Source organism: Pezoporus wallicus, unplaced genomic scaffold, assembly GCF_028554395.1.
Source record: "Pezoporus wallicus isolate ANWC-B61680 ecotype Strahan unplaced genomic scaffold, APGP_CSIRO_Pwel_v1 contig_1876, whole genome shotgun sequence".
Lineage (NCBI taxonomy): Eukaryota > Metazoa > Chordata > Aves > Psittaciformes > Psittacidae > Pezoporus > Pezoporus wallicus.
Genome location: NW_026638337.1, coordinates 2,345,916 through 2,372,734, shown reverse-complemented (window position 1 = coordinate 2,372,734; position 26,819 = coordinate 2,345,916). Strand labels below are relative to the sequence as shown.

General features: G+C 39.9%; 1 protein-coding gene across 1 annotated transcript; it reads right to left on the bottom strand.

Annotated features, from left to right (window-relative positions):
* Positions 1-3,815: 3,815 nt before the first annotated feature.
* Positions 3,816-15,668, bottom strand: RFC3 (replication factor C subunit 3). Its single transcript, XM_057410431.1, has 9 exons — positions 15,491-15,668; positions 14,332-14,469; positions 13,310-13,377; positions 10,377-10,474; positions 8,093-8,274; positions 7,710-7,846; positions 7,481-7,579; positions 6,306-6,375; positions 3,816-4,810 (listed from the first exon to the last, which is right to left on the bottom strand). Exons 1-9 carry the CDS (start codon positions 15,575-15,577, stop codon positions 4,619-4,621), a joined length of 1,071 nt encoding a protein of 356 aa, XP_057266414.1. The 5' UTR covers positions 15,578-15,668; the 3' UTR covers positions 3,816-4,618.
* Positions 15,669-26,819: the final 11,151 nt, after the last annotated feature.

The following is a 26,819-nucleotide window of genomic DNA, read 5'->3' as shown; positions in this document are numbered from 1 at the left end:
TTTTTGTTAAGAGCTGAAAGCCACTACAGGACTATCAGGGACACATTTGTGATAAAGTACCACATCGTATCAAAAGCAGAGATTTCCCCTGACACAGCAAAACAGAGCCACTGATATTGACAGAGCACTGTGGTGTGGCAGAGAGGATGCTTCCAGCACTGCGTTACTGCAGGGAAGCAGAGAACAGTAACCTTCACTGTTGCCCAGCACTTCAGATGACATCTCACAGTGTCTGTTCCTAAGACAGGCTCTATAGTGAAAGACCAACACCTACTCCATGTCCTGGGACACGGAAGATCTGCTCCAAGATGATGCCAGGACAGAAGTGGTGATGGGCACTCCATCTGTTAGGAGAAACACAGATGGACCAGTGGTATCAGTGGTGAAGTTATGTGCTTCAGGCTCCTTCTGCTTGTATTATCTTATGCCTCACTGCTATTTAAGAGAGGCCAAACCCATCCCCACTGAAATACCACAGTATTTACTAGCTCCAGGATTGCTGAGACAATACAATTTCTTCCAGAAGTTCAGCACACACACTGTACACAACTGTAGAAGAAAATCTGCTAAAGGAAGATTTAACTGCTCGTAGGCTCATTTTTCAGACAAGCAGAGATCCACTGCTTTGAAAAAAACAAATTCTGGGTTAGGCCCCAGCTGTCCTTGTTAATTTGGACAGAAAATTATTTCAGTTTTTGATGACAGAGAAAATTCTGATTCAGTTCCCTAATGTACTGAAGGTAATGGCAAACTCTTTTAATCCTGGTCATTTGTGATGTGCAGCTAACTCCCGACATGCAACTTGCATGATGTACTATTGATTAGCCTGCAGGGCACATCCAACAACAGCGGTTAATTCATTTGCATGCTTTTGTATTTATATGCCTTCCGTCCTTATGAAATGCAAAGACGAAGAGAAGTATTTTGGCCTTAAAGAACTAGAAGTACATTTCACTGTCATGTTAGGACAACTTTTGTTTAGTAGAATGTAACTCCAGGACTTGGTTTGGGTCATTGATTAAAATCCAATGCAACAAATTCATAGAGCCTTGTTAGTGCAGGTAAAAAATGTTAAGCCAGAAGGATTAAAGGCTGCTCAAGCATACCACAGCGCTTCCCAGCGAGAAAAATTACAGCTATTATTTTATGTCAATGAACTGTAATAATCTTGAATTCCCTGTACTGGAAGGTAAGTTTGTGATAATGAACTCTTACCTACTTTACCTTGTACCTTGCGAAAATCGGGGCACTTCACTGGTAGAGAAGGGACATTGCTCGTGTCAGCTTTGCTCATAGGGATTTAACAAAATACATTTTACAAAATCAGTCTTCCCATCACACAGTATGTTTGTTATGATTAAGGCTCAAGCAGAGTTGTTTACCATGGATGGCTAAAAATAATATGATTTTAAAAATGTTTCTCATGGGAGTTAACACTTGGAAATGGGGAATGAAGTCTTGTGTAGCACTTGCCCTTTGCACAGCTGATCTCTGCAGAGCACAGAAAGTTTTAACTGAAGTATTTGATGCCTTTAGTTTCCTGACATTTTTTTAAACTGGTTTCACCTCTGGCTTTCTGTGCTAGTGTGAAGCTGGCTCCTCTGCAACCTCTTAGACTTGCGCAGTGCTTAAATCCCACCCGGGTGGGAGCAGCTTGAAGTTTCATTTGGAACTAGCAGGAGGTAACACTGGATGAAAGCAAGGGTAATCCTCCCTGCGTGCAACTCAGAAGAGATTCTAAGCAGGTCTCAAAAGATGAAATCAGCTGAAGTAGATCATCTAGAGGTTGCTCCTGTGCTATTCAGTGTTGAACAGTCTATCTGCACTGCCTTTCTTCTACTTTATCTGTGAAGCAGATGAGCAGTGCTCTGGGCAGGTCAATAGCTGGGCTGTGCGCCCGCCCCTTGCTTACTGGGCTAAGGCGCTGCTTTACCAGTAACAGGGTTACATACACAGCAGACGCACAACGGGAAAAAATGGCAGAAAACTCCTTTTTGGTTCTTACAGCCACCTGCTCATACATTCCCATCAGCCCCATTTATCAGTGCCCAGCATGAAGGAAGGGGTTACTGGACTGCTTCCTCCAGGAGCTCGGTTCTGACCCACATTGCCTCTATGCATGTGTTACGGCTACCCCAAAGCAGCATCCAAGGCAGTTAGCCTGAGATGTTCCCCAAAATCGCATTTACTGATTGTTATCATGGAATCTCTCAGGTTGGAAGGGAACCCCCTAAGGATCAGAGTCCAACACTCTGCTCCTTGCAGGACTACCTAAAACTAAACCACATAACCTAAAGCATCATCCATATACTCTGTGAGCCCTTGACAGGCTTAGTACCAGGATCACTTCCATGGGGATCCTCTTTTGGATACCAATGCAAAATCAGATACAAAATTACTGTAGGAAGGAAAAACATGTGCGGATATTTGAATGTTGTGTCCCTGTGTTTAAATTTGTGTGTTCTAGGCTGCAGAGGACAAAGGTCAGGAGTAGGATGAGCAGGAGGAAATGCTGGCTTACAGGAGCAATGATAACCATTTTCTCTCGGTGATCCCAGGTCATTATCCCATTTTTCCAACCCTGACTGCTCTTGACTCATCCCAGGTAGAACACGATTAAGTATAAAATCTCAGGAAATTTTATAGAACACTTACAGAGATTTATGTTGGAGTTTCAGTCTCCTAAACAAAGTGACTGAGATCTTTCGAAACACCAAGCCCCTCCTCTGCCTCCTCCAACTGCCAAACCTACATTCCAGCTCCTGCCTCTCCACCATCCACACCAGTACTGTCCATGTGCATTCCAAGTGTATTTCACATTAGTGAAATATTCCTTTTCTCCCACATTAGTTTTTAGGGGTTTTTTTTTTTGTTGGTTAGTTGGTTTTTGGGGCAGGTTATTTCATCTTTTGAATTCACACTTTTGCTTCATCACACATTCTACTTGTAGTAGGCAAATGGTTGGTTGTTCAGCATTTAAAGATGGATAGGACAAGGCTCCTGAAAGATCATGCAACTTGTACATATGGTAATTATGACCCCTCTACCATTATTGTGTTCTTCTTTACAATTGTAAGCACTCATTTCCATTACCACTGATTTAATCCGATGGTCTTCCAGGATCTCTGACAGTCAAGACACTCACGCTCTGACAAGCCACTAGTGCTGTGGATTTGGGTGACAAAAGCAGATGGAAGAAAAACAATAAATCCACCTTTTAAGATTTCTTCAGTTCTAAGGAGACCAGTTGAGCACAAAGCAAGCCAGCACAGACAATGAATCTGAAGGCAAGCTGTGCCTTAGCACCAAAGGGGATGACAGACTTAGCAGGAACTAGTTAAATTCAACAATTACCAGGAGGGCCCTACCTTCCACACACCTGCCATTATGCAGGAGCTCTGACACAAAAGTCCCCAAATGTTAAACCCTTCCCTGCTAAAAAAGTAAACCAAAACCAACCAGGGGTGGGGGGTGGGAGGTGTTATAGGAAACAGTATTTAACTCACTTCATCATTAAATACTATCTAGTAACAGCCTAAGTTAGCACAGCGAAGTAACAAAGGGTATTAATTCCTAGTACATAGACATAACACATGGAAGACTTGCAGAACGAAGTGGCACAGGTGGTGTTGGCTGGGGTGGGGGGGTATTATATTTTTCTTGTTTGGTTTTAAAACTTCAGTGGTTCTCTTCAGTGTTACAATGGGGAGGGGGGCCTATATCCTACCTTTCTGAAAGAGAGTCTACACCAAAGCAGACGAATGCACATCCCTAGGTAGTCACAGACAGTGCTGAAACACTAATTCAGCATTCCGTTTGTTGTTTGTATTTTTACAATTTATTTTGCCATTTTAGAAATGCCACGTAACAAATATTCTTTCACTTCCTAAACTGATAAAAGCTAAAACCTCACCCTGGTTAAACCACAGTCAAAGGAACGATCATTACCTGAACAGTATTATGTATGTTGAGGTGAATCTCATACAGCAAGGGTGCTTGCTTTACATAGGTATATTGCTTCTTAATAGAGTGTTCCATGCTGTCGAACTGTTTTACAAGCAACACAAAAGTATTGCTCATCCACAGTATCAATGCAACTGGTTATGAGCAACAGTAAGAAAACATTCTGTGTCAGCACATCTCAGAAAACAGCCTGGCTAAAATAAAAGCCAGGCAGACAACAATATATATAAATCATTAGGCAGAACATACGTATCAAACTGGAACCTACCAGAACATGGAAAAACATCTTTTGCTTACAGCGTTGCCCATGAACAATCAAAAAGTATGAGTGTAGCATCCATGTTCTCACTTTATAATGTCACCTTACAAATACTGCAAAGCAACTATAATCTTATTCATCTCCCAAGGAAACTTGTCTTTCCAAAGACTAACGTATTTTCTATGGATCTAAAGATGGATTTATGGCTGTCAAACAATCCATCTGGTTTCTAAAACAGAACAAACACTGTTCTTTATTTCACTTTGTTTTACATTAATATCAAAATAAAATATCTGATTTTGAACTAGACCTACATTCGATCGAGCACGGACAAGTAGATACTTGCAACATTACTGGCATTGTGACACAACATTCTGTGTATGACTTTGGCATCAGTCAGAACATCATGTCATCTAGTCCATCCTCCATAAATTTCTTGTAAATTGCCATGAATTTTGCAACAAATGCTTCCAGGTGATAAATGGCTTTGCTGCCCAGCTGCAGGCGGTGTTCATAGAAGGCCGCCATCTGTGCAACTTCTCCTTTCAGTTGCCCATCACAGTTACTTAGAAGTTCTGTCAGAAGGCCCTAAAAGGGAAAAAATGGGAGAGTATTTGAAAAATTGTGCATTTTTTGTTAAGAAGATAACCCTGTTTCTCTGAAAATAGCCAAGTTATGGCAAATAGTTTACTCATGAACCCAACAAGAAAGACATTCAAGAATCATTACACCACCTGTTTAACAGAACTAGATTCATGGAACCATGTCTCTTCAAGACCTTTCTTTCAAGATGAATTCCTCACATCAAGATGAACACTTACTGTGTTCTTAGAAGGGAAAAATCATATATTGAAACTACTTATGCCTTAATAAAGAAAACAAATTAACCTTATCTCCAAATATTATAATCTCTGCTGCATGCAGGCACATGGCCCTGAGAAGAATTTTTATCAAGATAGCAAGTGTATTAAAATGACTTCCTGTCTTGACAGTATCAAGCACAAAGAGAATCAACATTAATAAATAACAAGGGCTTATTTAAGTATATCTGTTTACATTTATGTACATATATGTATGTGCAGACACACACAAGATACTGTACACCAATACTTCAGTCATTACAAAGCGCAAACCCACATTATTTTAGATCCAAGACAGCAACAAAATCATTGCAAATCTATATTTATTAAAATGGTCAGGCTTAAGTGGGAAGTATCTTTAGACCACCTCAAATTTATGAAGAGGGAGCAGGTAGAGAACATCAACCTTTAGTGTGATAACAGTCCTCAAACAGGGCAATGCATGATCCACTAAGCTATCTTAAGAAAGGAAGGCTAGAGAAACATCTAACTACTAAAACTGTGAGAAAGCAGAAATCAGGTAATGTGAAAAGGAATTTGTTCTCTTATAATTATGTCTGATGGCAAAGTCCACCTAGAGTCAGCTGCAAACATTAGCTTTAGTCTTTGTTCTGCTATAGTTGTCTTCAGCATCCTTTCATCCTACCTAAAATAACAATATGCACATCTATTTGCTTTTTGTCTCCCAAAATGACTTCCATCTTTAAAGAGGCCTGCTGGCCTAGCATACTTTATAAACCTCCCCAGTAGGACACAGCAAATACTGAACTTACAACAAAACTTTTACTAAAGAAAAAAAACCACATCACCATTAGCCCATAGGATATGTCTCCTTCAGTAAAGAAACTGGCCTGAGAAGTCTTCAGGGGTACAAAGCACATCCTCCTTTGTTTTTATTCAGGCATGAAACTAACTAAACAGTCTAGCATATCAACTGAGGATCATGGGAATTGAATGCTATGTATCAGTGTTTGCAAGAACAAGGTCTTTGATTACTGCTTCAGCACAATAAACTGGACTATTTTGGTTACTTCTGAGGAAAGAAACACAAGATAATCTTTTGGTCACTCATGTCTATTTGTTAAGGTCATGGATTTTCATCAATATTTGGATAATTTGTAATGTTTTGGTGTGTTTTAGGTTTTTTTATTTTTTTTAACTCAAATTGAGACTGTCATAGCCTTAATATTTGTAACACATGAAGAGCTAGATAGCTGAATTACCTTCATTATAATCTCAGGAGGAATGCAGTGTGTCAGGAGTTCATAAAGCCGTCCACGGACCTCTAAAAGCCTGTTGGAAAGACACCACAAGATAACAGAAGTATGTCCCTGAAGCATACTAATAGTTTTTTACTATTTGTGAAATATGCTACAGGAAATAAAAAAATAAAAATAAAATTAAAAAAATTTAAAAAATATATTAAAAAAAAAGGAAAAGTCAACTGAAGAAAAGTGGCTTTTTTCTGGCTTTGGGTGTTATCTTTGTGTGTTATTTTAACCCCAAAGAACTGCACAAGACAGTTGGCTTCAGTTCAACTGCTACATATCACTTTTTATTCAAAACAGTAAGATAAGTTACATACACTCTAGTTACAATAGTCTCAGTTAATTGAAAAACTACAAGGCTATTAGAATTTGTCTCGAGCTTGTCTCCTTTTAATTCCTCTTAATATCTAAATTATTATTCATGCTAATATTAGTGAGAAGACACCACAAAATTGATTAGAGCCACAAGATTGGTTTACACTGTTTTCCCATCTTCATTGATTACAAGAGGGGGTAAGATGATTAGATAGTAGAAAGTGAAACAGTCATCAATTCTCAAGTTTTGGTATCAGGAGGTCAGAGGCAAGAAGTATTTAAATTAAATACAAGAATTTAAGTGACATCTTATGTAATGTATGGAACAGACTGAAAGGATCAGGCTGTGTGTATGACAAGAAAATGGATAAAGGGGGCATCTGATAAAGTGTTTAAAAAACCAGTAATTTCTCATTGCCAGTTCTTTCACAAAGCTGCATTATGTAAAGATGGTGAAACTGCAGCCTTAAATAAAATAAAAAACAAAAACCCCAACAAAACAACACCCACCCCCCAAAAACATGATGACCATGGGCAGCACAACATGCAACTAAGCTTATGCTCACTTTTGATTACAAAGCTTAAGAGAAAACCAATAATTGTTTCAGTTCCCACTCAGCCACCTCTGGTAATTTTAAAGCTCACTTCCTTTGGCTGTAAAGTACCACCTCCAGTAGAAATGCCAGAAGATTACATATAATTGAAGTAAAGATGTCACATTTTTAAATATAACAAATATAACTTTGGGGGGGGGGGGGGGTCGGAGAGTACACCAAAATCATAATTTACAGCTGCAAGTAAGTGTATTCACCTACCTTTGTGGTGTCTGTTGACTAACAATAGCATTTGCAGTTTCTCTCAAATAAATTTCCCAGTCCATCTCAGGAATGTCCTGATCAGCAGTAAAAGGATACCTATGGAACAATAAGGTTTTAAAAGAACTGAAATCAAAGAAAACTGCCCCCTATTCTAATAAGGCCTCAGAAGTATGTTTATTTGTGCATCTGAGAGTATGATTTGCATTAATTTTTAGGAGTGACTTACTGCTGTACTCTGCAGGACTCGCACATAAGTAGTGCTTTCCGAAGATTCCTGCCAGATTTCTCTGCAAGCCTTTGAGCCAGCTCCTGAGGAAGAGTCAGGCCTTCTTTCTTACACACAGTGGACAAGACTTGGCAGATCTAGATGAAAAACAGACAGCATGGAATGCAACACTTAGCAAACAGTTTAGCACCTACTCATTCTCCTGCGTGAAACATTTCTGGACCAGAGATGGACCAGTCTTTTTTAAGATATGCTTGACAAGTCACCCACCACAAAGGAAAGCTAGGTCACTTCATGGAATTAAAATATTTCCCAAGTCTACAGCAAGAACTTATCTAGTAAGAAGTTTTAAATAACTTATTTTTGCTTCAGTGTCAACATACATCTTCAATGCTGGGAGCAGGCACTCGTACAGCCAGGCATCTGCTCTGAATAGGTCCTATAATTTTTGACATGGAGTTGCAGCACAGGATCAACCTGCAGGTCGCCATGTACTTCTCCATTGTTCTTCGCAAAGCATGCTGAGCATCTTTAGTGAGTTTGTCGACTTCTGTTAACAGCACCACTGAAAAAGGATTAACAATAGTTGGACTTTTTTTTTTAAACTCAAATCTTTCCAAGGGAATGAGTACCTTGACATACAAGCAATAATACCAAAATAAATGATATAAGCAGAAAAAAGGCAGCATGGTTCCATGGGCAGGAAAATAAAGATTAAGACAACCTGTGTGCTTTTTTGTCTGTATAATCTTCTATTCATTCACACCCTATATTCATGTCCTGGAATGGCAATTTCTTCAGAATAGGGCCTGCAACACTTCAGTGCCAAGAAATAATACAGGTAGGTGTACAAGCAATTAGTACAGTAACTTTTTAAAGGATTAAGAAATGCAAAAGAATTAATGGTTTAAGAACATATCAAAAACCAAAAACTTCTTGAATACTCCCCTCAATACATTTTATATTTAAAAGCCAATGTCTTAGCTTAACACAGGAGTAGCAGAAGCTGCCTTGTTATTATAGCTGCAGCGCCTTTGCGTGGTCTTTTAAAAAAAAAAAAGAAAAACATATTTCAAAAATGCTTCAGAACAATCACAAGACATCAAATCTGAAGTGACTAGCCTAACAAGCTACCTTCTGCAGGTTCCTCCATAGGCAATTCATAGACAGCCCATTTCAGTACTCCGAATGGCTCAGAGAGAACAGTCTGGGGGAACAAGTCCACCCATTTCTCTTTTGCTTATATATGCAGCACAAGGGGACTGGCCAGCTTATCAGATATTTTGAGGTGCATGGTATGACTGCAGCTGTAAAGATATATACATCAATAACTGTTAGCCTGTTTCAGAAGTAGTGTGGCCAGCCTGACTAGGGCAATGATCATCCCCTGTACTCAGCACTGGTGAGGCTGCACCTCAAATACCGTGTTCAGCTCTGGACCCCTGACTATAAGAGAGACATCAGGGTGCTGAAGCAGGTCAAGAAAAGGGCAACAAGGCTGGTGAAAGGTCTGGAGAACAAGTCTTATAAGGAATGGCTGAGGGTTGTTTAGCCTGGAGAAGAGAAAGAGGCTCAGGAGGGACCTTATTGATCTCTACAACTACCTGAAAGGAGGATAGAGAGAGGCTGGTCTCCTCTCCCAAGTAACAAGCGATAGGACAAGAGGAAATGGCCTCAAGCTGCATCATGGGAGATTTAGATTGGATATTAGGAAATATCATCAGGAAATTCACCAAAAGGGTGATCAGGCATTGGAAGAGGCTGCCCAGGGCAGTGGTGGAATCACTGTCCCTGAAACTGTTCAAATCTGTGTAGATGAGAACCTCAGTGACATGTTTCAGTGGTGGCCTTGGCAGCCCTGGGGTAATGGTTGGACTTGATCATCTTAAAGGTCTTTTCCAACCTAGTTGATTCTGATCCTACAATTCTATGACTCTATAACTAGTAGAGCCAATCAGTGTCTAACAGCTTAAGTGAAATATAGTGTTTCCTGAGAACACTGAGAAAAACAACAAAAGTATTAAATTCAAGATCATTTTAAAATAATTTCGGCTCTACTCTGTCAAGATTTCCTCTCTCCTTCAATCTCTGGTTACATAGTTCTAATTTTGCTTTCAGTTTAGCCATGGGGAAGTAAAACAAGCCAGTTGTAGCAACATATTTTGGAAAACTCAATGAAAATCTTCATATTCTTACCCAACATTCTGTACATTGTGGATAAAAGTCTCCTAAAATTTGTCTAAGATGGTTCATCCCCCAAGAGGCTAACACCTAATTTAGACATTACCATTTGCCATAAGGCTATTCTGCTCCTCAACTCAGTACTAAGCCTAGCTCATAACTCAAATATTACTGTACATCATTAAGCTAAGTTACAATACATTTCAGTGGCAGACTTAGAAAAAAGACAGCAGGGATCCAAGCTCCCTCTGCCTCGTCACAGACATTTGACTAAACCTGCCCTCCTAAGAAACCAACACAAGAGACAACCTCATACTGAGTATTTAACCAGTTAAGATGCCCTTACAGTGCAAATAAAATGTGAGGTTTTTTAATTTGGGAAAACTTTCATGTATGCCCTCATGCATACATGGATACAGACAAAAAAGCTGAAAGACCTGAAAAAAAAGTTTAAAAAATACTTTGACTGGTTTTAACTGTTTTTACCTTTAAAATCTCGTTGAGTGCTCGTCTCAAGCTGTTGTGATTGTGCTACTGTCTTCAAGAGCTCCTGTATCACTACACGGTCATTGTTCCCCGCATCACTGTAACAGGAGTTTGATTAAAACTTGTTTTAAGACAACAACTTTATATTGCATATAGAACATATCCTCCTGAACAAGCCCTTGAAGACTGAACAAGAATGCTGAAAGCATTCATTAGTTATTGTGGTTGGAATTAAGCTCAACACACTTTGTTGAAAGTTACCTTCCCAATAATAGAAACAATCTAACCTTACACAGGCACCCCTGGATTAGTAGCACTGTATTGGGAAGTAGTGAAACCATTGTCAAATGTTTTATTAGCTCATTAAAATAGGACTTATTTTTCTGGTATACGAAATCTGAACATTTTTACCTACAGTTTGGTCAAAGACACGAAATGTGAACACTTTTACCCATTATGGGAAAAAAATAAATAAGTCTAACAATGTAACAGGATGCCTGATTCAAAAGACTGATGTAAATGCATGGGTTTTTTCCCCTGAAAACTAGATGTCAAGCTATGAACAATCTATGTGCCTATTATAAACTTGAATGACAGACACACTGAAGTTACAAAGAGTTACTAGTAAAAGGCTGATACTGAGATTATTATTAAGCACAGATGTTTAGCTTTTTTCTCTTAGAAGGCAGGAAAACATGGGGAAACACTAGATCACCTCCTGCCTCTTCTCACTGTCCATTACAGTAGCACTGCACTGCCTTCTCAGTCCCCAGACTAGTAGCTCAGCTAGTTTGATTTGGATTTGACAAGCAGGGGGGGCCTGACTTGCAAACTAGATTACTGAAAAAGTGAAGAAGAGGGGGGAAAAAAAAAACCCAACAAACAAACAACAACCTTCACACTCCTTACTATCCCCAGACTATTACCTTCACAGAGGTAGCAGTAGCTCTGCAATATTACACTGGCAGGCAAATGAAAGAGCATTTGTCTGCCCTGTTCTAGTCACCACTCAACCAGACCATCCCCATTCTTGCCAAGAAGGCAGCAGAACAGACAGAAGCATTTTAGCTCAACAGTTCACAATCTGCTGAACAGGCTACACTGACTTGGACTGCAGAGATCTGTCATTCAGCAGGAGAGCAGACCTTTGATTACAACAACAAAAAAAAAGAACAAAAAACACACACACACACAAAAAAACCCACAACAACAACAAAAACCCCCACAAATGAAGCAAATTCTACTCATGAACAAGGCCAGGTTTTGGAAATGGAAAGTGATTAAAATAGTTTCCTAATATTTAAAGATAAATCATTTTCTGCAGTAACAGAGAATCCAGAGTTATAACTTAATGGTGAAAGATTATCTGCAACACTATGTGAACACATAAAACATTCCACAAAAGCAAGGAACAAAGGCAGTTATCACACAACAAATGTTTAATTTTTATTGTTCCTTATTCTTTCACTACTTGCTTACCCAGGAGAATCCATTTTAAAGCACCTACCCAAGCTAGTCAAATGACCAGCAGAGAATGCTTTGGAATTCTGACAACATACTCCTTTGGAGAAAGAAGGACAGCTCTATCTAATAAAGTTCCATAATAAATTCAATGTCTGCAGAGACCTTCACAGAAGTTAATTTCCTTTCCCTGTTAGTCATTTATCATGTCCTGTGTTACTCAAGATGTACAACATGATTTCACAGTATTGTAACTCAATCAAACCTCACAGACCACAGCATAGCACATGTAGGATTACAGTCTGGTCAGACAGACATGATAATTACCTGATCACTTAAAGACTATGAATCAATATATTAATTCTTAACCAAAACTCAGCACTACAATTACATACAATACCAATACAGCAGTTCTACACTTACAGGATTTTTACATTTAAAGTAAAATACAATTACTTTCAAGCTAAAAGGAGTTTAAGGAGAGTAACAGAAGTGTTAGTAGTATTAGGTTATCACAGTAGAAGACTGAATGGTCACACATTTTATATCACCAAATGATATACTCAAGACAATAATTACCAACAAAAGCCTCAGTTTTAATTATTTGGGTCTGTATTAGGATATGAACGGATATTCACTAATCAGTACACTGAGATTAGCTGCAGAACAAGCTTTTAAGGGAGACATGGTACATGAGAATGGCTTCTAAAACACAGAGCAACATGAGAAAATCTTAGCAATAAGCACATAGTGAAAGTTACTTCAGGAAACACATTATAACTGCAACCCAGACACAAAGCCAATATAATCGAAGCCTCCCAATGCACAGTGACATTTACTCTCATGTGATTTAAAGCAACATTAAAGGGTTTCAGGCAAACACAAGTATTTACTTCGGGTCAGTGAACTATCACTAGCAATTTCACAACTGTCAAAGAAGATACACTGTACACCATTATAGCTTCTGTTGTTTAAATCAACATCTGACCTTGCTCATGATAGGATTCCCAGTATTTTGTGGTGCTGCTCTTTCTCGTGCTCTAAGTTTTTATTTTAAGAGTTACTGGATAAACCTTGCTTACTTTCAAATCACTTCATTGTTGTATTTGTAAGAGAACTAACAATATGGGGGTGTTGGTTCCAATAAAAGTTCTCAATTTCAACTTAAATGGCTAAGTCTATAAATTCAGAATTGTTTCTGTTACCCAGTCTTCAATATTAGCATGCTTATGCGGCTTGTTAAGGAGAATGTCATTGTCTTTAGCATACAGCAATCCAAATTTTTGTTAGCTTACAGCAGTTCAATTAAAAATCCCCTCCCTGCTCCCATCTGCAACATGAACCCATAATCATTACCTAATTTGCTCAGGCAATAAATTGGACCATCGGACCCTTATATACCCAGGTTTAAACCACATGCAATGTGACCAGCAGCTCATATTTGAAGTAGTACATTTTTACTGTACACTCACCTTGGATTAACTTCAAGGTGATAATTACTTGCAATGGTGCTAATTTCAATTTTCTTTTTAGAAGGTGCCTGTAGAAAGTAAAAATATTAGATTTCAGAGAGTATTCTAGAAAGTCTGATGCAAAAGTTTATCTTACAGTTTACAGGTGGCCAGGTCACAGCCAAACCAAAAGTCTCAGAGATGAAAGAACTGCTGAGACACTAGACTTGCAGATTTCCTACCCCAAACCCCACCTCCAAAGCAGAAAAGTAGTACTGACACATCATCCAACCTATAAAATAACAACAGTAATGATTATTATAGCAACATATAGTATGTATTACTGCAAACTCCAGTTACTGAGTTTTGTAACAGGAAATCTTACAACTGGAATCAGACATTCAAAATAGGTGATACTTTGTCCATCCAAAGAAAAGTTTTGGAGAGAAAGCCTCTGGACAAGTCAACCTTCATAATTCATTGCTGGCTAAGCCTTCCGTAACAAGGATTTTGAATGGATAATATCACCTTTTAATAACAAACAATTAAATGATTAAGACCAAAGCAGATAGAACTATTTTTTTTTGCTAATGCTGAAACTGTCACTATGAGAATGAGAAAACACATTAATATTTGTATATATGCCAAAAGCAGTGCTAGCAGTTTTTAAAATAAGGGTTACTTCTACAGACAAATGAAATTCTATACATCTAACTGAGAGCTATGTTATCATAATACATGCTGTTGTCCAAATAGACCTGTAAAGACCTCCTTTCAAAAAAAAAATAAAGTAAAATAATGCTACACAAAGCAGCAAACCCCTCCACATCCTCCCACCCATGACGACCTAAGAAAAAAAGAACATTTGGCAAAAGTATTTGTTCATGTAGCAAAAGTAGTCTGATTAATTACATGAAGGAGCTTGAAGATACTGAGTGAGAAAAACCACCTGTTTTTAAAAATCAGATTAAGTCCTCACAACTAAATACATCAGGGCATCAATATTCACATTACTTAACAGCAGGTGGGAGATTCTTTTTTACCGTTATACTTTGATGCTCAATCCTCAGTTTTTCCACTCCTGCACCATACAATTCCCTTAACAAACACATTATTCTTGTCTTTTTTCCAGCTCCTGATGGTCCGTACACCAACAGATGAGGGAAGTCGCCACACTGAACCTGAACATGAAGCAACACGATTAGTAAGACATAACAGTATTTTTCTTATAAGAGTCATGCTTCCATTCTCACCCAAGTTTACATGCAAAAAGTTTTCCACCCCAGTCACAACACAGCACCCAGAATCAGAGCTACTGAATTCCTTTCCTGCAGCAATATTTCCTAGAGAACATATTTTTCTCAAGACCATATGTAAGTCATTTGATGCCAAGCAACTCCCCCCCCCAAAAAAAATCCCAAACCACTAAACAACTAAATAAACCCCAAACCCAACAAAAAAGCATTCCAGGCTTTCCAGCGTTTCTAGAGTGACAGCTGCAATAAATACGCAGTTAAAAAGATTAAAACAAAGTTTAAAGCAGACAAACTCTCATATGATACATAATTACTTTGATGTTCATCTGCAAGCCTTGAATATTACCAAACAAGTGACAGGTAACCTGCATTTAAACGAAGTTAGGAGTTTGCTTTTTGAAAAGCTATAAAGTGTGAACTGGAGAACATCTAACCAAACCCCAGTCAGAATTTACTATAACGAGATTTAACAGTGACAAAGAAACACTACGGTAGTGCATCAATCCAGTGATCTAGTAAAGACAGAACATCTGGCAGGGGAAGCAGGCCTTTTAACATCTCAGCAATTACATAGCCCTAGCTTTTCTTCCCAGCTGCTCACCTTCAAGCTTCAGCTAACTTTAAGTCAACAAGCTAAGCCCTATTCTCAGGGACTCGGCTAAACCCAGCAGGAAGCACAGGTACACATCACTCCCGGAAAACTCAAGTCGCTGATCTCCTCGGAGCCTTTTCCTTAGGGTAAAGGCCATGCTCCCGAGGGGGACGTGATGCCCACGAACCGCCTTCCCAGCGTCGCGGAAGCCGCTCCGGAGGCCAGGGCCTGCACCGAGGGAAGGCGCCCAACCCCGTTCCGACACACCCGCAGGGCAGCTTTACAGGCGGCGGGACAACGACTCCCGGAGAGTCCTGACTGCGAGGAAGACCTGACCGGCGGCTGCAGGCTCACCAGGTTGCGGAGCTGCGCCGCCTGCTCGCGGTGGTAGTCCAGCTTGCCGAGGGACACGGGACGGTGCTTGTCCACCCACAGGCTCATGGCGGTTCAAAAGCGCCCGCGATCCACCGCGCAATCAGCCCTCAGCGGCGGGAAGAGAGGTCGGTACGGCAGCCGCCGATGGACAAGCAGCATCGCCGGCCGCCCAGGGAACGGAAGCGAGCGGCTGCCCCGCCCCCGTCGCTCCCCGCGTGAGCCCGAGCAGTCGCGGTTCATCCTGGCCTAGCGGTGCCGCCTGTTGGGTTCACGCCGTTTGTGTGTTTCCCCCCGCCCCCCTCCAAAAGACCGAGGGTTCTCCCAGCCTCTGCGTGTGAAGCTGCAAAGCTCATGGCCCCGGAGGGAGCAGTTGCCCCTGGGGTTCTTGACGGTTGGCAACCGCAGGGTCTCACGCGTGCACGGGGGCACCTGTAAAACCCAACCGTGGCACCAGGGAGGCACCTCACAGGGATGTGGGATGTGAGGTGGGAATGTCACATCAGAGAGGTGAGATCTGAGGTGAGCACCACAGGGATGACCCAAAGCCCCGACAGCAGTCCGCAGGCAGGGAAGTGAAGGGAGTTCAGGCACACGTGGCCTGCCAGTCCTGCCTGCAGCCGGATTCATCAGTGTGCGTTCGGCTTCTTGACCTTTACAGATGGCCAGCAAAAGAGGATGGTTCTCTGTGTCAGGGGAACATACGGTCCTTAGGTTCTTCATCTTGGTGTTGTCCTGGACCTGCAGCCTCATTATGAATCAACAGGTTGCCTATAATTTATGTATCACGCTGTGAATTTGCAAGCTCCATGTGTGTGTGTGGCTTTATGTATAATACAGAATATGAATGTACAGGTTTGCATAAACAAAAAATACAATTAGCTGAAAAGCTGGTGTGGCTATTCATACTTTATCGGCTCTGTGTTCTCATTTATTCACGCAGTCAGAAAGCCAAAATGCAGGTAATAGTTTCATTAATCTAGACATTCAAGTTACCAGTAAAGATCTCATACACCTAGTGGGGGTAGAGAGAGCATTTTAGGTAGTACCATGTTGCCTGTTTATCAGAAACAGTTACGTTACTTACACTCATAGACATTCGCCAATCAGTTTTATTTTCAGATTGCCATGAATTAGCCAATTTACTTTGTACTGCTTTGTCAGCCCTGTCCTTGCACTTGACTGAGTCTGTGGAAGCAGCAGCAGCAGTATTCTGCTCAGTGCTTACCTTGGGGTGCCTTTGTGTCCTTGGCACCACGGAGTGACCTGTTCCTCTGATATTTTCTACATTTACGTTTTGTGGGTCTGCAGTGTTTCTCACGTGTGGCTGTTCTCTCTGCTGTTTTTCAGAGTAATCTGTGACCATTCTTTTCATTGGTATTCTCTTTGCTTAGCTATATTTATGACTAACCTTTTAAAGCTTTTTCCAATCCTTTGCTTATTTGTGTGACTTTAGTAATTTCTGAATGATGTGTTGTTCTTCTTGTGTTCACCAATGTCATGCTTAATTGTAACTTCTGTGATAACTGCTTAATTGTAACTTCTGTGATAACTCCTTATAACCTATATTCAGTTTTTCCAGCCCCCAGAGATACTGTTTATACTAATGTATGCCAGCTTCCAGCAAGTGCTCTGACAGATATCCTGGGCTTTTAAAGTACCATTGAAAACTAATCTTTTTTGGATGAAGTCAGACTTAAGCAGGTAGGACACAGTCTGGTAGGCTTTTAGACACTTTCAGCTCCCAAAGATATCAAGGAGGAGTGAAGGCATACAGCATCTCTGAAAGGGCCCTAAGCTCTTTTTATTATTAGGTCATTAAATTTCCATAGGATTTTTTGTTATGCTGAAGAGAAGATGTTGGGAATTGTGCCGTAACTCAGCAATGCACTTAAGCATGGGCTTATGCTTAAGCATTATTACTTACCATAAAAAGTAATTAAGCAGATGAACAAATCTTAGCATTTTAAAACCTGGGCCTGCATGGAGCATTGCAGTTATGATACTTTATATTAAAATGCTCTAGAATGCTTCGATTTTCTCCTCATTAATTTTTTAACTTGACTGTAAATCTAAACAAAAAGAAATAAATATCTAAAATAGAATCGTCTGGCCAAGTGTATTACAAATAAATTAATGTGAATAATACAGGAGACTGGCAATTTCAGCTGCTGTAACAGTTCTCTCAAATATAAGGACTGTTAAAATACGTCTTCACTCATTTTGTTCAGTCCAGCAGAAAGGTCAAAAAGTAAAATTACTTCTCTGCATGAATAAACTAGACAATGTATCTGAAAATAGAGATTTTAACTACAAATGGCATTTTAGCCTCTTACTACCAGCAGCCATGTTATTGAAAAGTGACACAATGTCAGGCACTATAAAAGAATTTCCATCTTGCACTGTAATTGAAATAAAAACTGGAAGACGTGGGTCCAGTGGTTTTATATATATATATATATATATATATATATATATATATATATATACACACACACACTTATATATATATGTATATATGTATGTATGTTGTGGGGGCTTTTTAACCCGTTTTAAACTGATTATCAAAACAGTGTTAGAACAAATTACTGTTATTGAACTGACCTCCTAAATATCCTTACAGTATGATTGCTGCTAGCGATCCAAGTAGCCATTAACAAGTCCAAGTACCATTTTGCTGTACAATGACTTGTGTTTTTCAGACAGAAGACTGTTTAGCATCCTTTGATCCTTCAGGCTGCTTAGCTGAGCGAGATTTTTCTTTTCCATTTCAAATACCTTAATAGATTATTGCTACTCTGTTGGTTGTCACTCGAGGTTATATCACTCTGTCCCCATCCAGAGCACCTATATTGCTGCAAGTAAATTGTAGCATGTCAAGAAAGACCATATCATTAATTACAATGGAAAAAAAGAAGACCATAATAAAGTGACAGTTGGTCTATCGGTGACATGTTGATGGCATGCAGATTAAATGTGACAATGGAAAGAACAACATTAATAGTGACAGCAAAATAAAAAATCTAAAATAAATGTATCTCATACAGATTGGCAGCACTGAAGAAGCTGCTTCTTTACAAGAGATGGAAAACCAAGAAATCATTGTACTAAAGAGTAATGGTTTATCTTTGTTTAGTCTGGAAAATTAGAATAATAAAAACATCATATAAGTTTTCCATGCAAGAATGAGGCAAACTAAAAGGTATCAGAAGATCTGTTTTCACAACCACTGAAAGCATATTCTGGAAAAGGCTACAGAGTTAACATAATTGGAGGATACATCCTGTCCATCAGTCATTACTGTGAAAGCTTTTGTATACTTTTCCACCTAAAAAGATTAAGCAAAGCGCTTTGCTAAAGAAGAGGAAAGGTGAAAAGAAATAGGTGTATTTAAAAAAAAAAAGGGCAAAAGTATCACCTTGTTGTGCATTCAGGACACTTTGCAGTATTATAAAATGTTCTGATTTAATTGGTACTTCTTTATGTTCCAACTCCTGCTGCTAAGGGCCAGACCCTGCTCAGCTTCCCTGGTCTCTAGTGTGCCTGAAGAATGAGAAGAAAAGGAGATAAGATATGTCTTGCTGTTCTTTGGCCTCTGTGGCCCCAATTGTGCACAGCTGTGCAAACTGAAGACCCTTTTTCTCCTAACATTGAGTTGTTCACACATTTAAGCAAGATTTACAGCAGCACGGTTAATCATCATAGAAGAACATGAGGAGACAGTTGAAATTTTTTAAATATTCTGAACATAAATTCAAGCATCTATCTGGGGACATAGGGAGTTACAGATCCATTCCTCAAATGAACCACAGCTATGTTGAATACATGCCCATTTTCTACTGAAGGTTTTGATAAAAACCATAGGCTATTTTCATTTGTAATTTAGGTCTTTCCCCCTGAGATTTACAAGGTCACTGACTAACAGATAACAGCCGTGTTCTTCAGTTTCTGTGAGCCTGTAGTTTGCAGTAACAGAAGAACTGGAACCAAGGAAGCTCTTGGACATTTAGGATTGAATTGCAGACTTGAATTTAAAGGTATCCAAAACTGGCATAGTAAGTTAAGAAACATTAAACATTCTTTTCTGGATGTATTCTAAATAAGGCACACAAGTTCCTTATGGAAAGTAATCATGAAGCTCTTTAAAGAATGACATGCTGTCAGATACTTATTTGGATGAACAGATATTGGTGCTTGACCTATAATTAGGAATTAATTTTGTGAAGATGTTGACATGATGTTTTTTGTCTTTTTCTGGGAAAGGATAGATAGGCTGACAAAAGACTGTGGATTATTTTGAAATGTGGGGTCTTTGTTTCCACTCTCACCAGGACTTAAACTAGAAATTTTTTATTCACTTGAGCTACTTTTACAATGAAAAATTTCTGGAAAGTAGTGCTTTTTTGCAGAAAGTCAGATGAATGTACAAGAAAGTTGCATCAGAAAAATCCTGGTTAGGTCTGCTTGCAATATTCTAACTAATGTCGCTAAGAGAATAGGTGTTTTCTAGGTTTCTGGTAACTTTTTTTTGGTTGAGTTTTTTTAACTTTTCCTCCAGATGATACATAGCACAGGTTCTTTGAATTCATAGACTATTAATAACTGAAATTCAGACAACTCTGAACACATCTTGGTGGATTTCCAAAGATGGCAATAAATGTGCAACATAAAAATCAGATTTCCATTGTGTTCTTAGGAAAAAAGTTTCTAGAACCTGATGTTACCATGGGTAATGCTGTGCCGCTGGCAGAAGACATTGTTTGAACCTCATCATGGTTTTTATATATTTACAGAAACTCAAAGGTTCTATAGCACAAACTATGTTTTATGAACACACTAATATTTCTGAGTTTGACTGCCATAGTTTCATCTCTTATAAAATCATCAAATTATGTTTGAAAGATCTCTTTTATTTAGGCCGCAGCAGTCTTGCTCATGTCTCTTAATTTGTCTTTTCCCTTGTAATTACATTTTTGCTGAATCAATGGACATACTGACGCTTCTGAATTTCCTAGTTTCCTCCTGAGACTCTTCAATTTCAGAACTTTCGTTTGAAGTTCAATTTCAGTTTCAGTATAGTTTGCTAATCTTTCAAGCCTTGATGGTTCAGTCATTCAGTAAACGCCTTGGGTGTTTACTTACATTTACCAGCTAATCTGAGGCCAGCCCTGTTCGTACGTAAGTAGGTAGAATCTGCTTACTGATATGGGAGCAGTTCTCTGTTATGTGTATGAAAAGTAATATAGAGTGTATGACCAACCACAATTTATATTCACACTCACATTTTACTTATCAGTTAAAAGCACAATATAAATGTGTTTCTGAGATAAACATACCTATAACAACAAAACATGCCATATCATGCTACACTTCCTGGTTTTATACATTAAAATGTCCAGTACACAATGACGAAAGAAATCTGGAATAGAAATCTAGTTTGGAAAATGTTTACCACAGATTTCATTTGCCTTTATTAACAGTAGACTTGTACACGTGACACTGTTACACAGCTGTGGACTTGAAAAATGACCACAGACCAATACCTACTGTGAAAAGCTATTAGTATTGATACGTTTTCATCCAGTTGTATTGGTGCTGATGTGAATTGGAAACAGCCACAGTCCCAGAGCAACTTGTGCTGAAAAGCTTTACCAGCTGAGATTAGATGACTGGCTTCCTGTTCTCCAGTATGACAACTCTATAGTGACAACTGCTGATTTTTTTATTGTCAGACAAAAAGGTAAACTGTCATAAGGTCTTCTGATTATTCCTCTGGTTCTTATCTTTCTTAAGCAATGTCATTTTGAAATTTGTGGGTTTGGTTGAAGTAGATATTCAGTCGGAATGCAGCATGAAATATTAAACACGCCTGGAGGAACAGACTGCTATTGAATTTAAGGAAAATAGGACCATAATAGATTAAGCAAATATTTTGCTTTAGTTTTCTTCATCTCTTTTGTCCTTCCACTTCTTCAGGTATCTGTCTGAATTTACATCTCCCTACAGTGAAGAGAACTCATCTTCAACTGTGTGAAGAGCCTCTTTTTAAACTTCAGTGCAAGTAGCACTGGATTGATATGAATAATTCGCTGTATCCATGGCAAAGCTGTTCTCTTGTTACATTTTGCCTTAGGTATCTGTCATTTGGAAGAATCAGCTTAAACTATCAGGGTGTGCAAGCCTTGAAGAACTAGAAAGTTCATCCTCCAGATACGCAGTTATTAAAATTTATGGATTATTTTCTAGCTGCACATACGTGGTAGCATGGTTTTGTGACAGAGAAACAAGGCGCACTTCATAACTTAAAATTATCTAAGTTGTGGCTTAGGTGCCACGGTTGTGTCTATGTGTCTATACTTCTTTCTCTCTCCCACAGCCCAGCTTTCTACCCTTTACACTTTTCTGTCACTATCCTTATCTAATTCCATGAAAAGTTGGTGTACTGAGCCAAATAGGCAATAAAAGTAATATTTTCTTTAACCAGTCTAGATCCCTGGCATTCCTTCTAAAGAGTCAGCTGGGTGCAAGCAAGACCTTGCTTGTCCCAGTTTCAATCAGTTTAAAATCTTGTGGAGCCACATTGTCAGAATGGTACATTAGGGCTATTCTTGCTACCCTGTCCTAAACTTTATTTCATCTTTATATAGAGACCTAAGACCGCTTTTGATAGTTTTGTAAGTGTCCTCTATTTCATAGCTTCAGATCTGGTTGATGAGGACCTCCCTGTTTCTTAACAGCTCTTCATTAAGGCAATTCTTTACAGGGATCCTGGGGCTATGAGTAGCATTCAAAGTAAATGTGCACAGACTGTCACTTTTGCTGCCTCCTACAAAACTTTCTTTTCTGGGACCTGTTCTTTTTCTGCTACATTCTCTGCACTTAGGCATCTTTCCTTCTGGCAATTTGCAATATCTTTGTGCGATGGCTAATTAGAAGTCTATCAGAGGTCAGAACTGAGATGAATTCTTTGTACCTAAAAGGTAAGCTAACAAGCTTGATAGGAAAAAGGGAAAGAGCAAGATCAGTGTATCTTATCTCTTTGGATGCCAGCACATTTTTTTGGACCTGGCCAATGGGTTCAACTTGAGTGCTCTAGACATACTGCATTGCAGATCATGTCTGGAAGGCTACATAAATTTGTACAGTTCTACTTATGCAAGTGTTCTGTACTTGCTAATCACAACAAACACATGTACTAGTAAATAAAGCCAGAGAGTAACCATTCTTTGTTAATGAGACCAAATGCTATGGAGGAAGACACCAAAATGTTTGTACCCGTCCATGGGGCCTACTGAGAACAGCCCCTGACCTTTGCTACTCCCCAAGCAACACCCAGGCTTCCCTCTAAGTGGGTATTCATTGGCCCAAGCCAAAATCATGCCAAGGATCATGTGAGCAGTTTAATGATACGGGTCCAGGCCCTGTGTGGTTTATCTGTACAGATGTAAACTAAGGCTGTTCGTGTGCTGCTGGCTCAAACTAGGCTTAGGGACCACTCTCTGGGCTTGAAGCGGAATGATACAGACTTTGGTGTGTCTAGCCTTTATTATTTATATAGTATTATTTAGTTTATATAATATTATTTTTTTGTTTTAATGCATGTTTTTCTGTTTCTAGTGTCTGACGTGAGGGCTTGAGTTGCATCCCAGCAGAGTGAAGTTTTCATAGCACAACACTGAACATATGTCTGACATATCCTGGGGTAGGACATAAGTGCACATGGCATGTATTGGAGGATGGTAGGGCTAGAGTACCAGGTAAGGTGGAGGAAACAAGATGTGGTGCAGTCTTTTCCATGCTGCCTGTTAGGAGCAGTCCCTAGCACATGCCGTTCTCAAGAGCATGCTTTGGCCTTGGCTCAGAAAGTATTGGTTAGAATGGGCCAAAATTGTGCCAAGGAACATGCTTAGTCTTGGGCAGCATGGATGATCAGTGGTGCTGACACGGATTATTTGGCCTTTCTCACTTACTGATGTAAAGAAGCATGAGTATTGTATGATTTTGTGGTCCTAGCTCCAGTACTCACTCCTCAGTCATGCTGACTGCCTTCTGCAAAAACCTTCAGTGCAGGAGACTGATTGCATATGCTGCTTGTGGGAACTAAGGGGCATAAATTCAAAGTAGCACTTGACAGGTTCAAAACAGGGACAAGAATGTGGTTCTTCACTCAGGGCATAGTTACGCTGTAGAAGTCCTTGCCACAGGATACTGTGGAGGCTAAAAGTTCACGTGAGTTCAGGGAGGAGGCTGCATAAACACACAGAAGAAAAATCTCCAGTGTTTACTGACTTTGTGGAAGCTACATCTGGCTCAGAGAGCCCCTAGAATGCAATTATTGGAGGCTGAGAGCATGTCCAGGGAAATTATCATTCTATGTTTTTCCTGCTTTTCCACTTTTCCTGTGCATCTTCTTTGGCTGCTGTGAGAAACAGGATACTGAGCTAGAGTTATCTTGTCCAGCTGCTGTGCTCTCCATATTTGTCCTCAGTTTCATCTCCATCACAGTGCATGAACTTGGATATACGTGTCTGTCTGCAGCTTTTTTCCCTTTGCTTTATGTGGGGATTTAGTTCAGACGGGATCAAGTCGTATGTATTTATAAAGGGCCTACAGACGCAGGCTCTTTTGTCATCATAAGCTTTCTGCTTAGCTTAGTAAGCTCGTTATTAGTGTCTATATATCCTCCCTCATTTTTCCACTGAGCCAGAGCAGACTGTTCCTTCTAGGAAGCAGAAATTTGGCTTTTAAGACCGTTAGTGCCTCTGCTGGTAAATTATCTTGTCCCCAGAAAAAGCTACTGTGATTCTTTAACATTGCAATAAACCCTTCCTTTCTCTTGTACATTTTCCTGCCAGCACCTTGTTTATCTTTCCCAGAAACTCTGACTTTCTGCTGCTTTGTTGGTAACTGGTGGAAGAAGTCTTGGGTCTATTTGCATTCTGCAGCAGTGTGCAGTGTCTGAGCAGCAGCATAGTGTCTGCACTTAGTATGTCAGATACGTCATGATTTTTCAGTTTCAGTTCTGTTAACACTTTTTACCTGCAGGTCCTTCGATCGGCTCATATTCTAGAAAATAGAGCAGTAATTTACTATGACATGACTTCCCCTATTAAAAATGAGTACATCTGTTCACTCAGCTATGGCTTCTTCATCACCCTCCAGCAGCAACATAATTAGAGCTCTGATTGCAACCTGCTAATGATTCCTTCCCCAAATATCTCCCAATCTAATTTTAAATGCGACATAACAAATGGAGCTAATAAACAGCAAGGAGAGAACATGATAAGGGTAAATGACTTACAGCAATATCGCATATGAAATTTATTTAAGCATTAATACATTTGTAAACTCACAAGCTTCTATAGTCATTGCAGGAGAAGTGTATTAGAACAAGGTATCTAAAAGATCAAGGAAAGGTTTTCTTGGATGTTTAAGACTGTGGAAGGAGACAAAGACAAAAGATGTGGAGATACATACAGAACCCTATCACTGGGCCTGTCTTGCATATTGTACCTTATCTAAACTTGTTAATACTAAGGATACAAACAGAAAATTTGCTTCTATTTCTGATAGATTTTTTTCTGTCTATTTCTAGTAGACAAAGTCTTAATTTTGTTCTAGGAGTTACACCATTCTTTCAGAAAACTTGAGATTATCAAAAAAATTCCAAGACCTTCCACTGATTTCAGAAGGCAGCTGATCAACTTTATCTGTTGCTGCTTGGATACATATGAAGCCCATGCTATTATCAGTAGTAAAAGAGCCTCTGAGGAAGGTCAGATGTGTAAATTTAAAAGAAGATACTATTAAAAATTTTTGTACTATTTAAAGCTTTAATTATTAAATCATCATAGAAATTGATATTTTTATCATGGTGAAGAAAATAGTAATTTTGCTGTTGATTTAGAATCACAGAATCATAGAATAGTTAGGGTTGGAAAGGACCTTAAGATCATCTAGTTCAAACCCCCCTACCATGGGCAGGGACACCTTACACTAAACCATATCACCCAAGGCCTCGTCCAACCTGATCTTGAACACTGCCAGGGACGGAGCATTCACAACTTCCCTGGACAACCCATTCCAGTGCCTCACCACCCTAACGGGAAAGAATTTCCTTCTTATATCCAACCTAAACTTCCCCTGTTTAAGTTTTAACCTGTTACCCCTTGTCCTGTCACTACAGTCCCTAATGCAGAGTGCCTCCCCAGCATCCCTTTAGGCCCCCTTCAGATACTGGAAGGCTGCTATGAGGTCTACACGCAGCCTTCTCTTCTCCAGGCTGAACAGCCCCAACTTTCTCAGCCTGTCTTCATACGGGAGGTGCTCCAGTCCCCTCATCATCCTTATGGCCCTTCTCTGGACTTGTTCCAACAGTTCCATGTCCTTTTTATGTTGAGGACCCCAGAACTGCACACAGTACTCCAGGTGAGGTCTCACAAGAGCAGAGTAGAGGGGCAGGATCACCTCCTTCGACCTGCTGGTCACGCTCCTTTTAATGCAACCCAGGATACGGTTGGCTTTCTGGGCTGCAAGCGCACACTGCTGGCCCATGTTCATTTTCTCATCAACCAGCACCCCCAAGTCCTTCTCCACAGGGCTGCTCTGAATCTCTTCTCTGCCCAACCTGTAGCTGTGCCTGGGATTGCTCCAACTCAGGTGTAGGACCTTGCACTTGGCATGGTTAAACCTCATCAGGTTGGCATCAGCCCACCTCACAAGCGTGTCAAGGTCCCTCTGGATGGCATTCCTTCCCTCCAGCGTATCAACTGAACCACACAGCTTGGTGTCATCGGCAAACTTGCTGAGGGCGCATTCAATCCCACTGCCCATGTCAGTGATGAAGATGTTAAACAAGACCGGTCCCAACACCGATCCCTGAGGGACACCACTCATTACTGGTCTCCAGCTGGACATTGAGCCATTGACCACAACTCTTTGTGTGCTGCCATCCAGCCAGTTCTTTATCCACTGAGTGGTCCGTCCATCAAATTGATGTCGTGTGGGACAGTGTCGAACACTTTGCACAAGTCCAGGTAGATGACATCAACTGCTCTACCCCTGTCCATCAGTTCTGTAGCCCCATCATAGAAGGCCACCAAATTGGTCAGGCAGGATTTCCCCTTAGTGAAGCCATGCTGGCTGTCACCAAGCACCTTGTTGTTTTTCATGTGCCTTAGCATGCCTTCCAGGAGAATCTGCTCCAAGATTTTGCCAGGCACAGAGGTGAGACTGACTGGTCTGTAATTCCCTGGGTCATCCATTTTCCCCTTCTTGAAAATGGGGGTTATATTTCCCTTTTTCCAGTCAT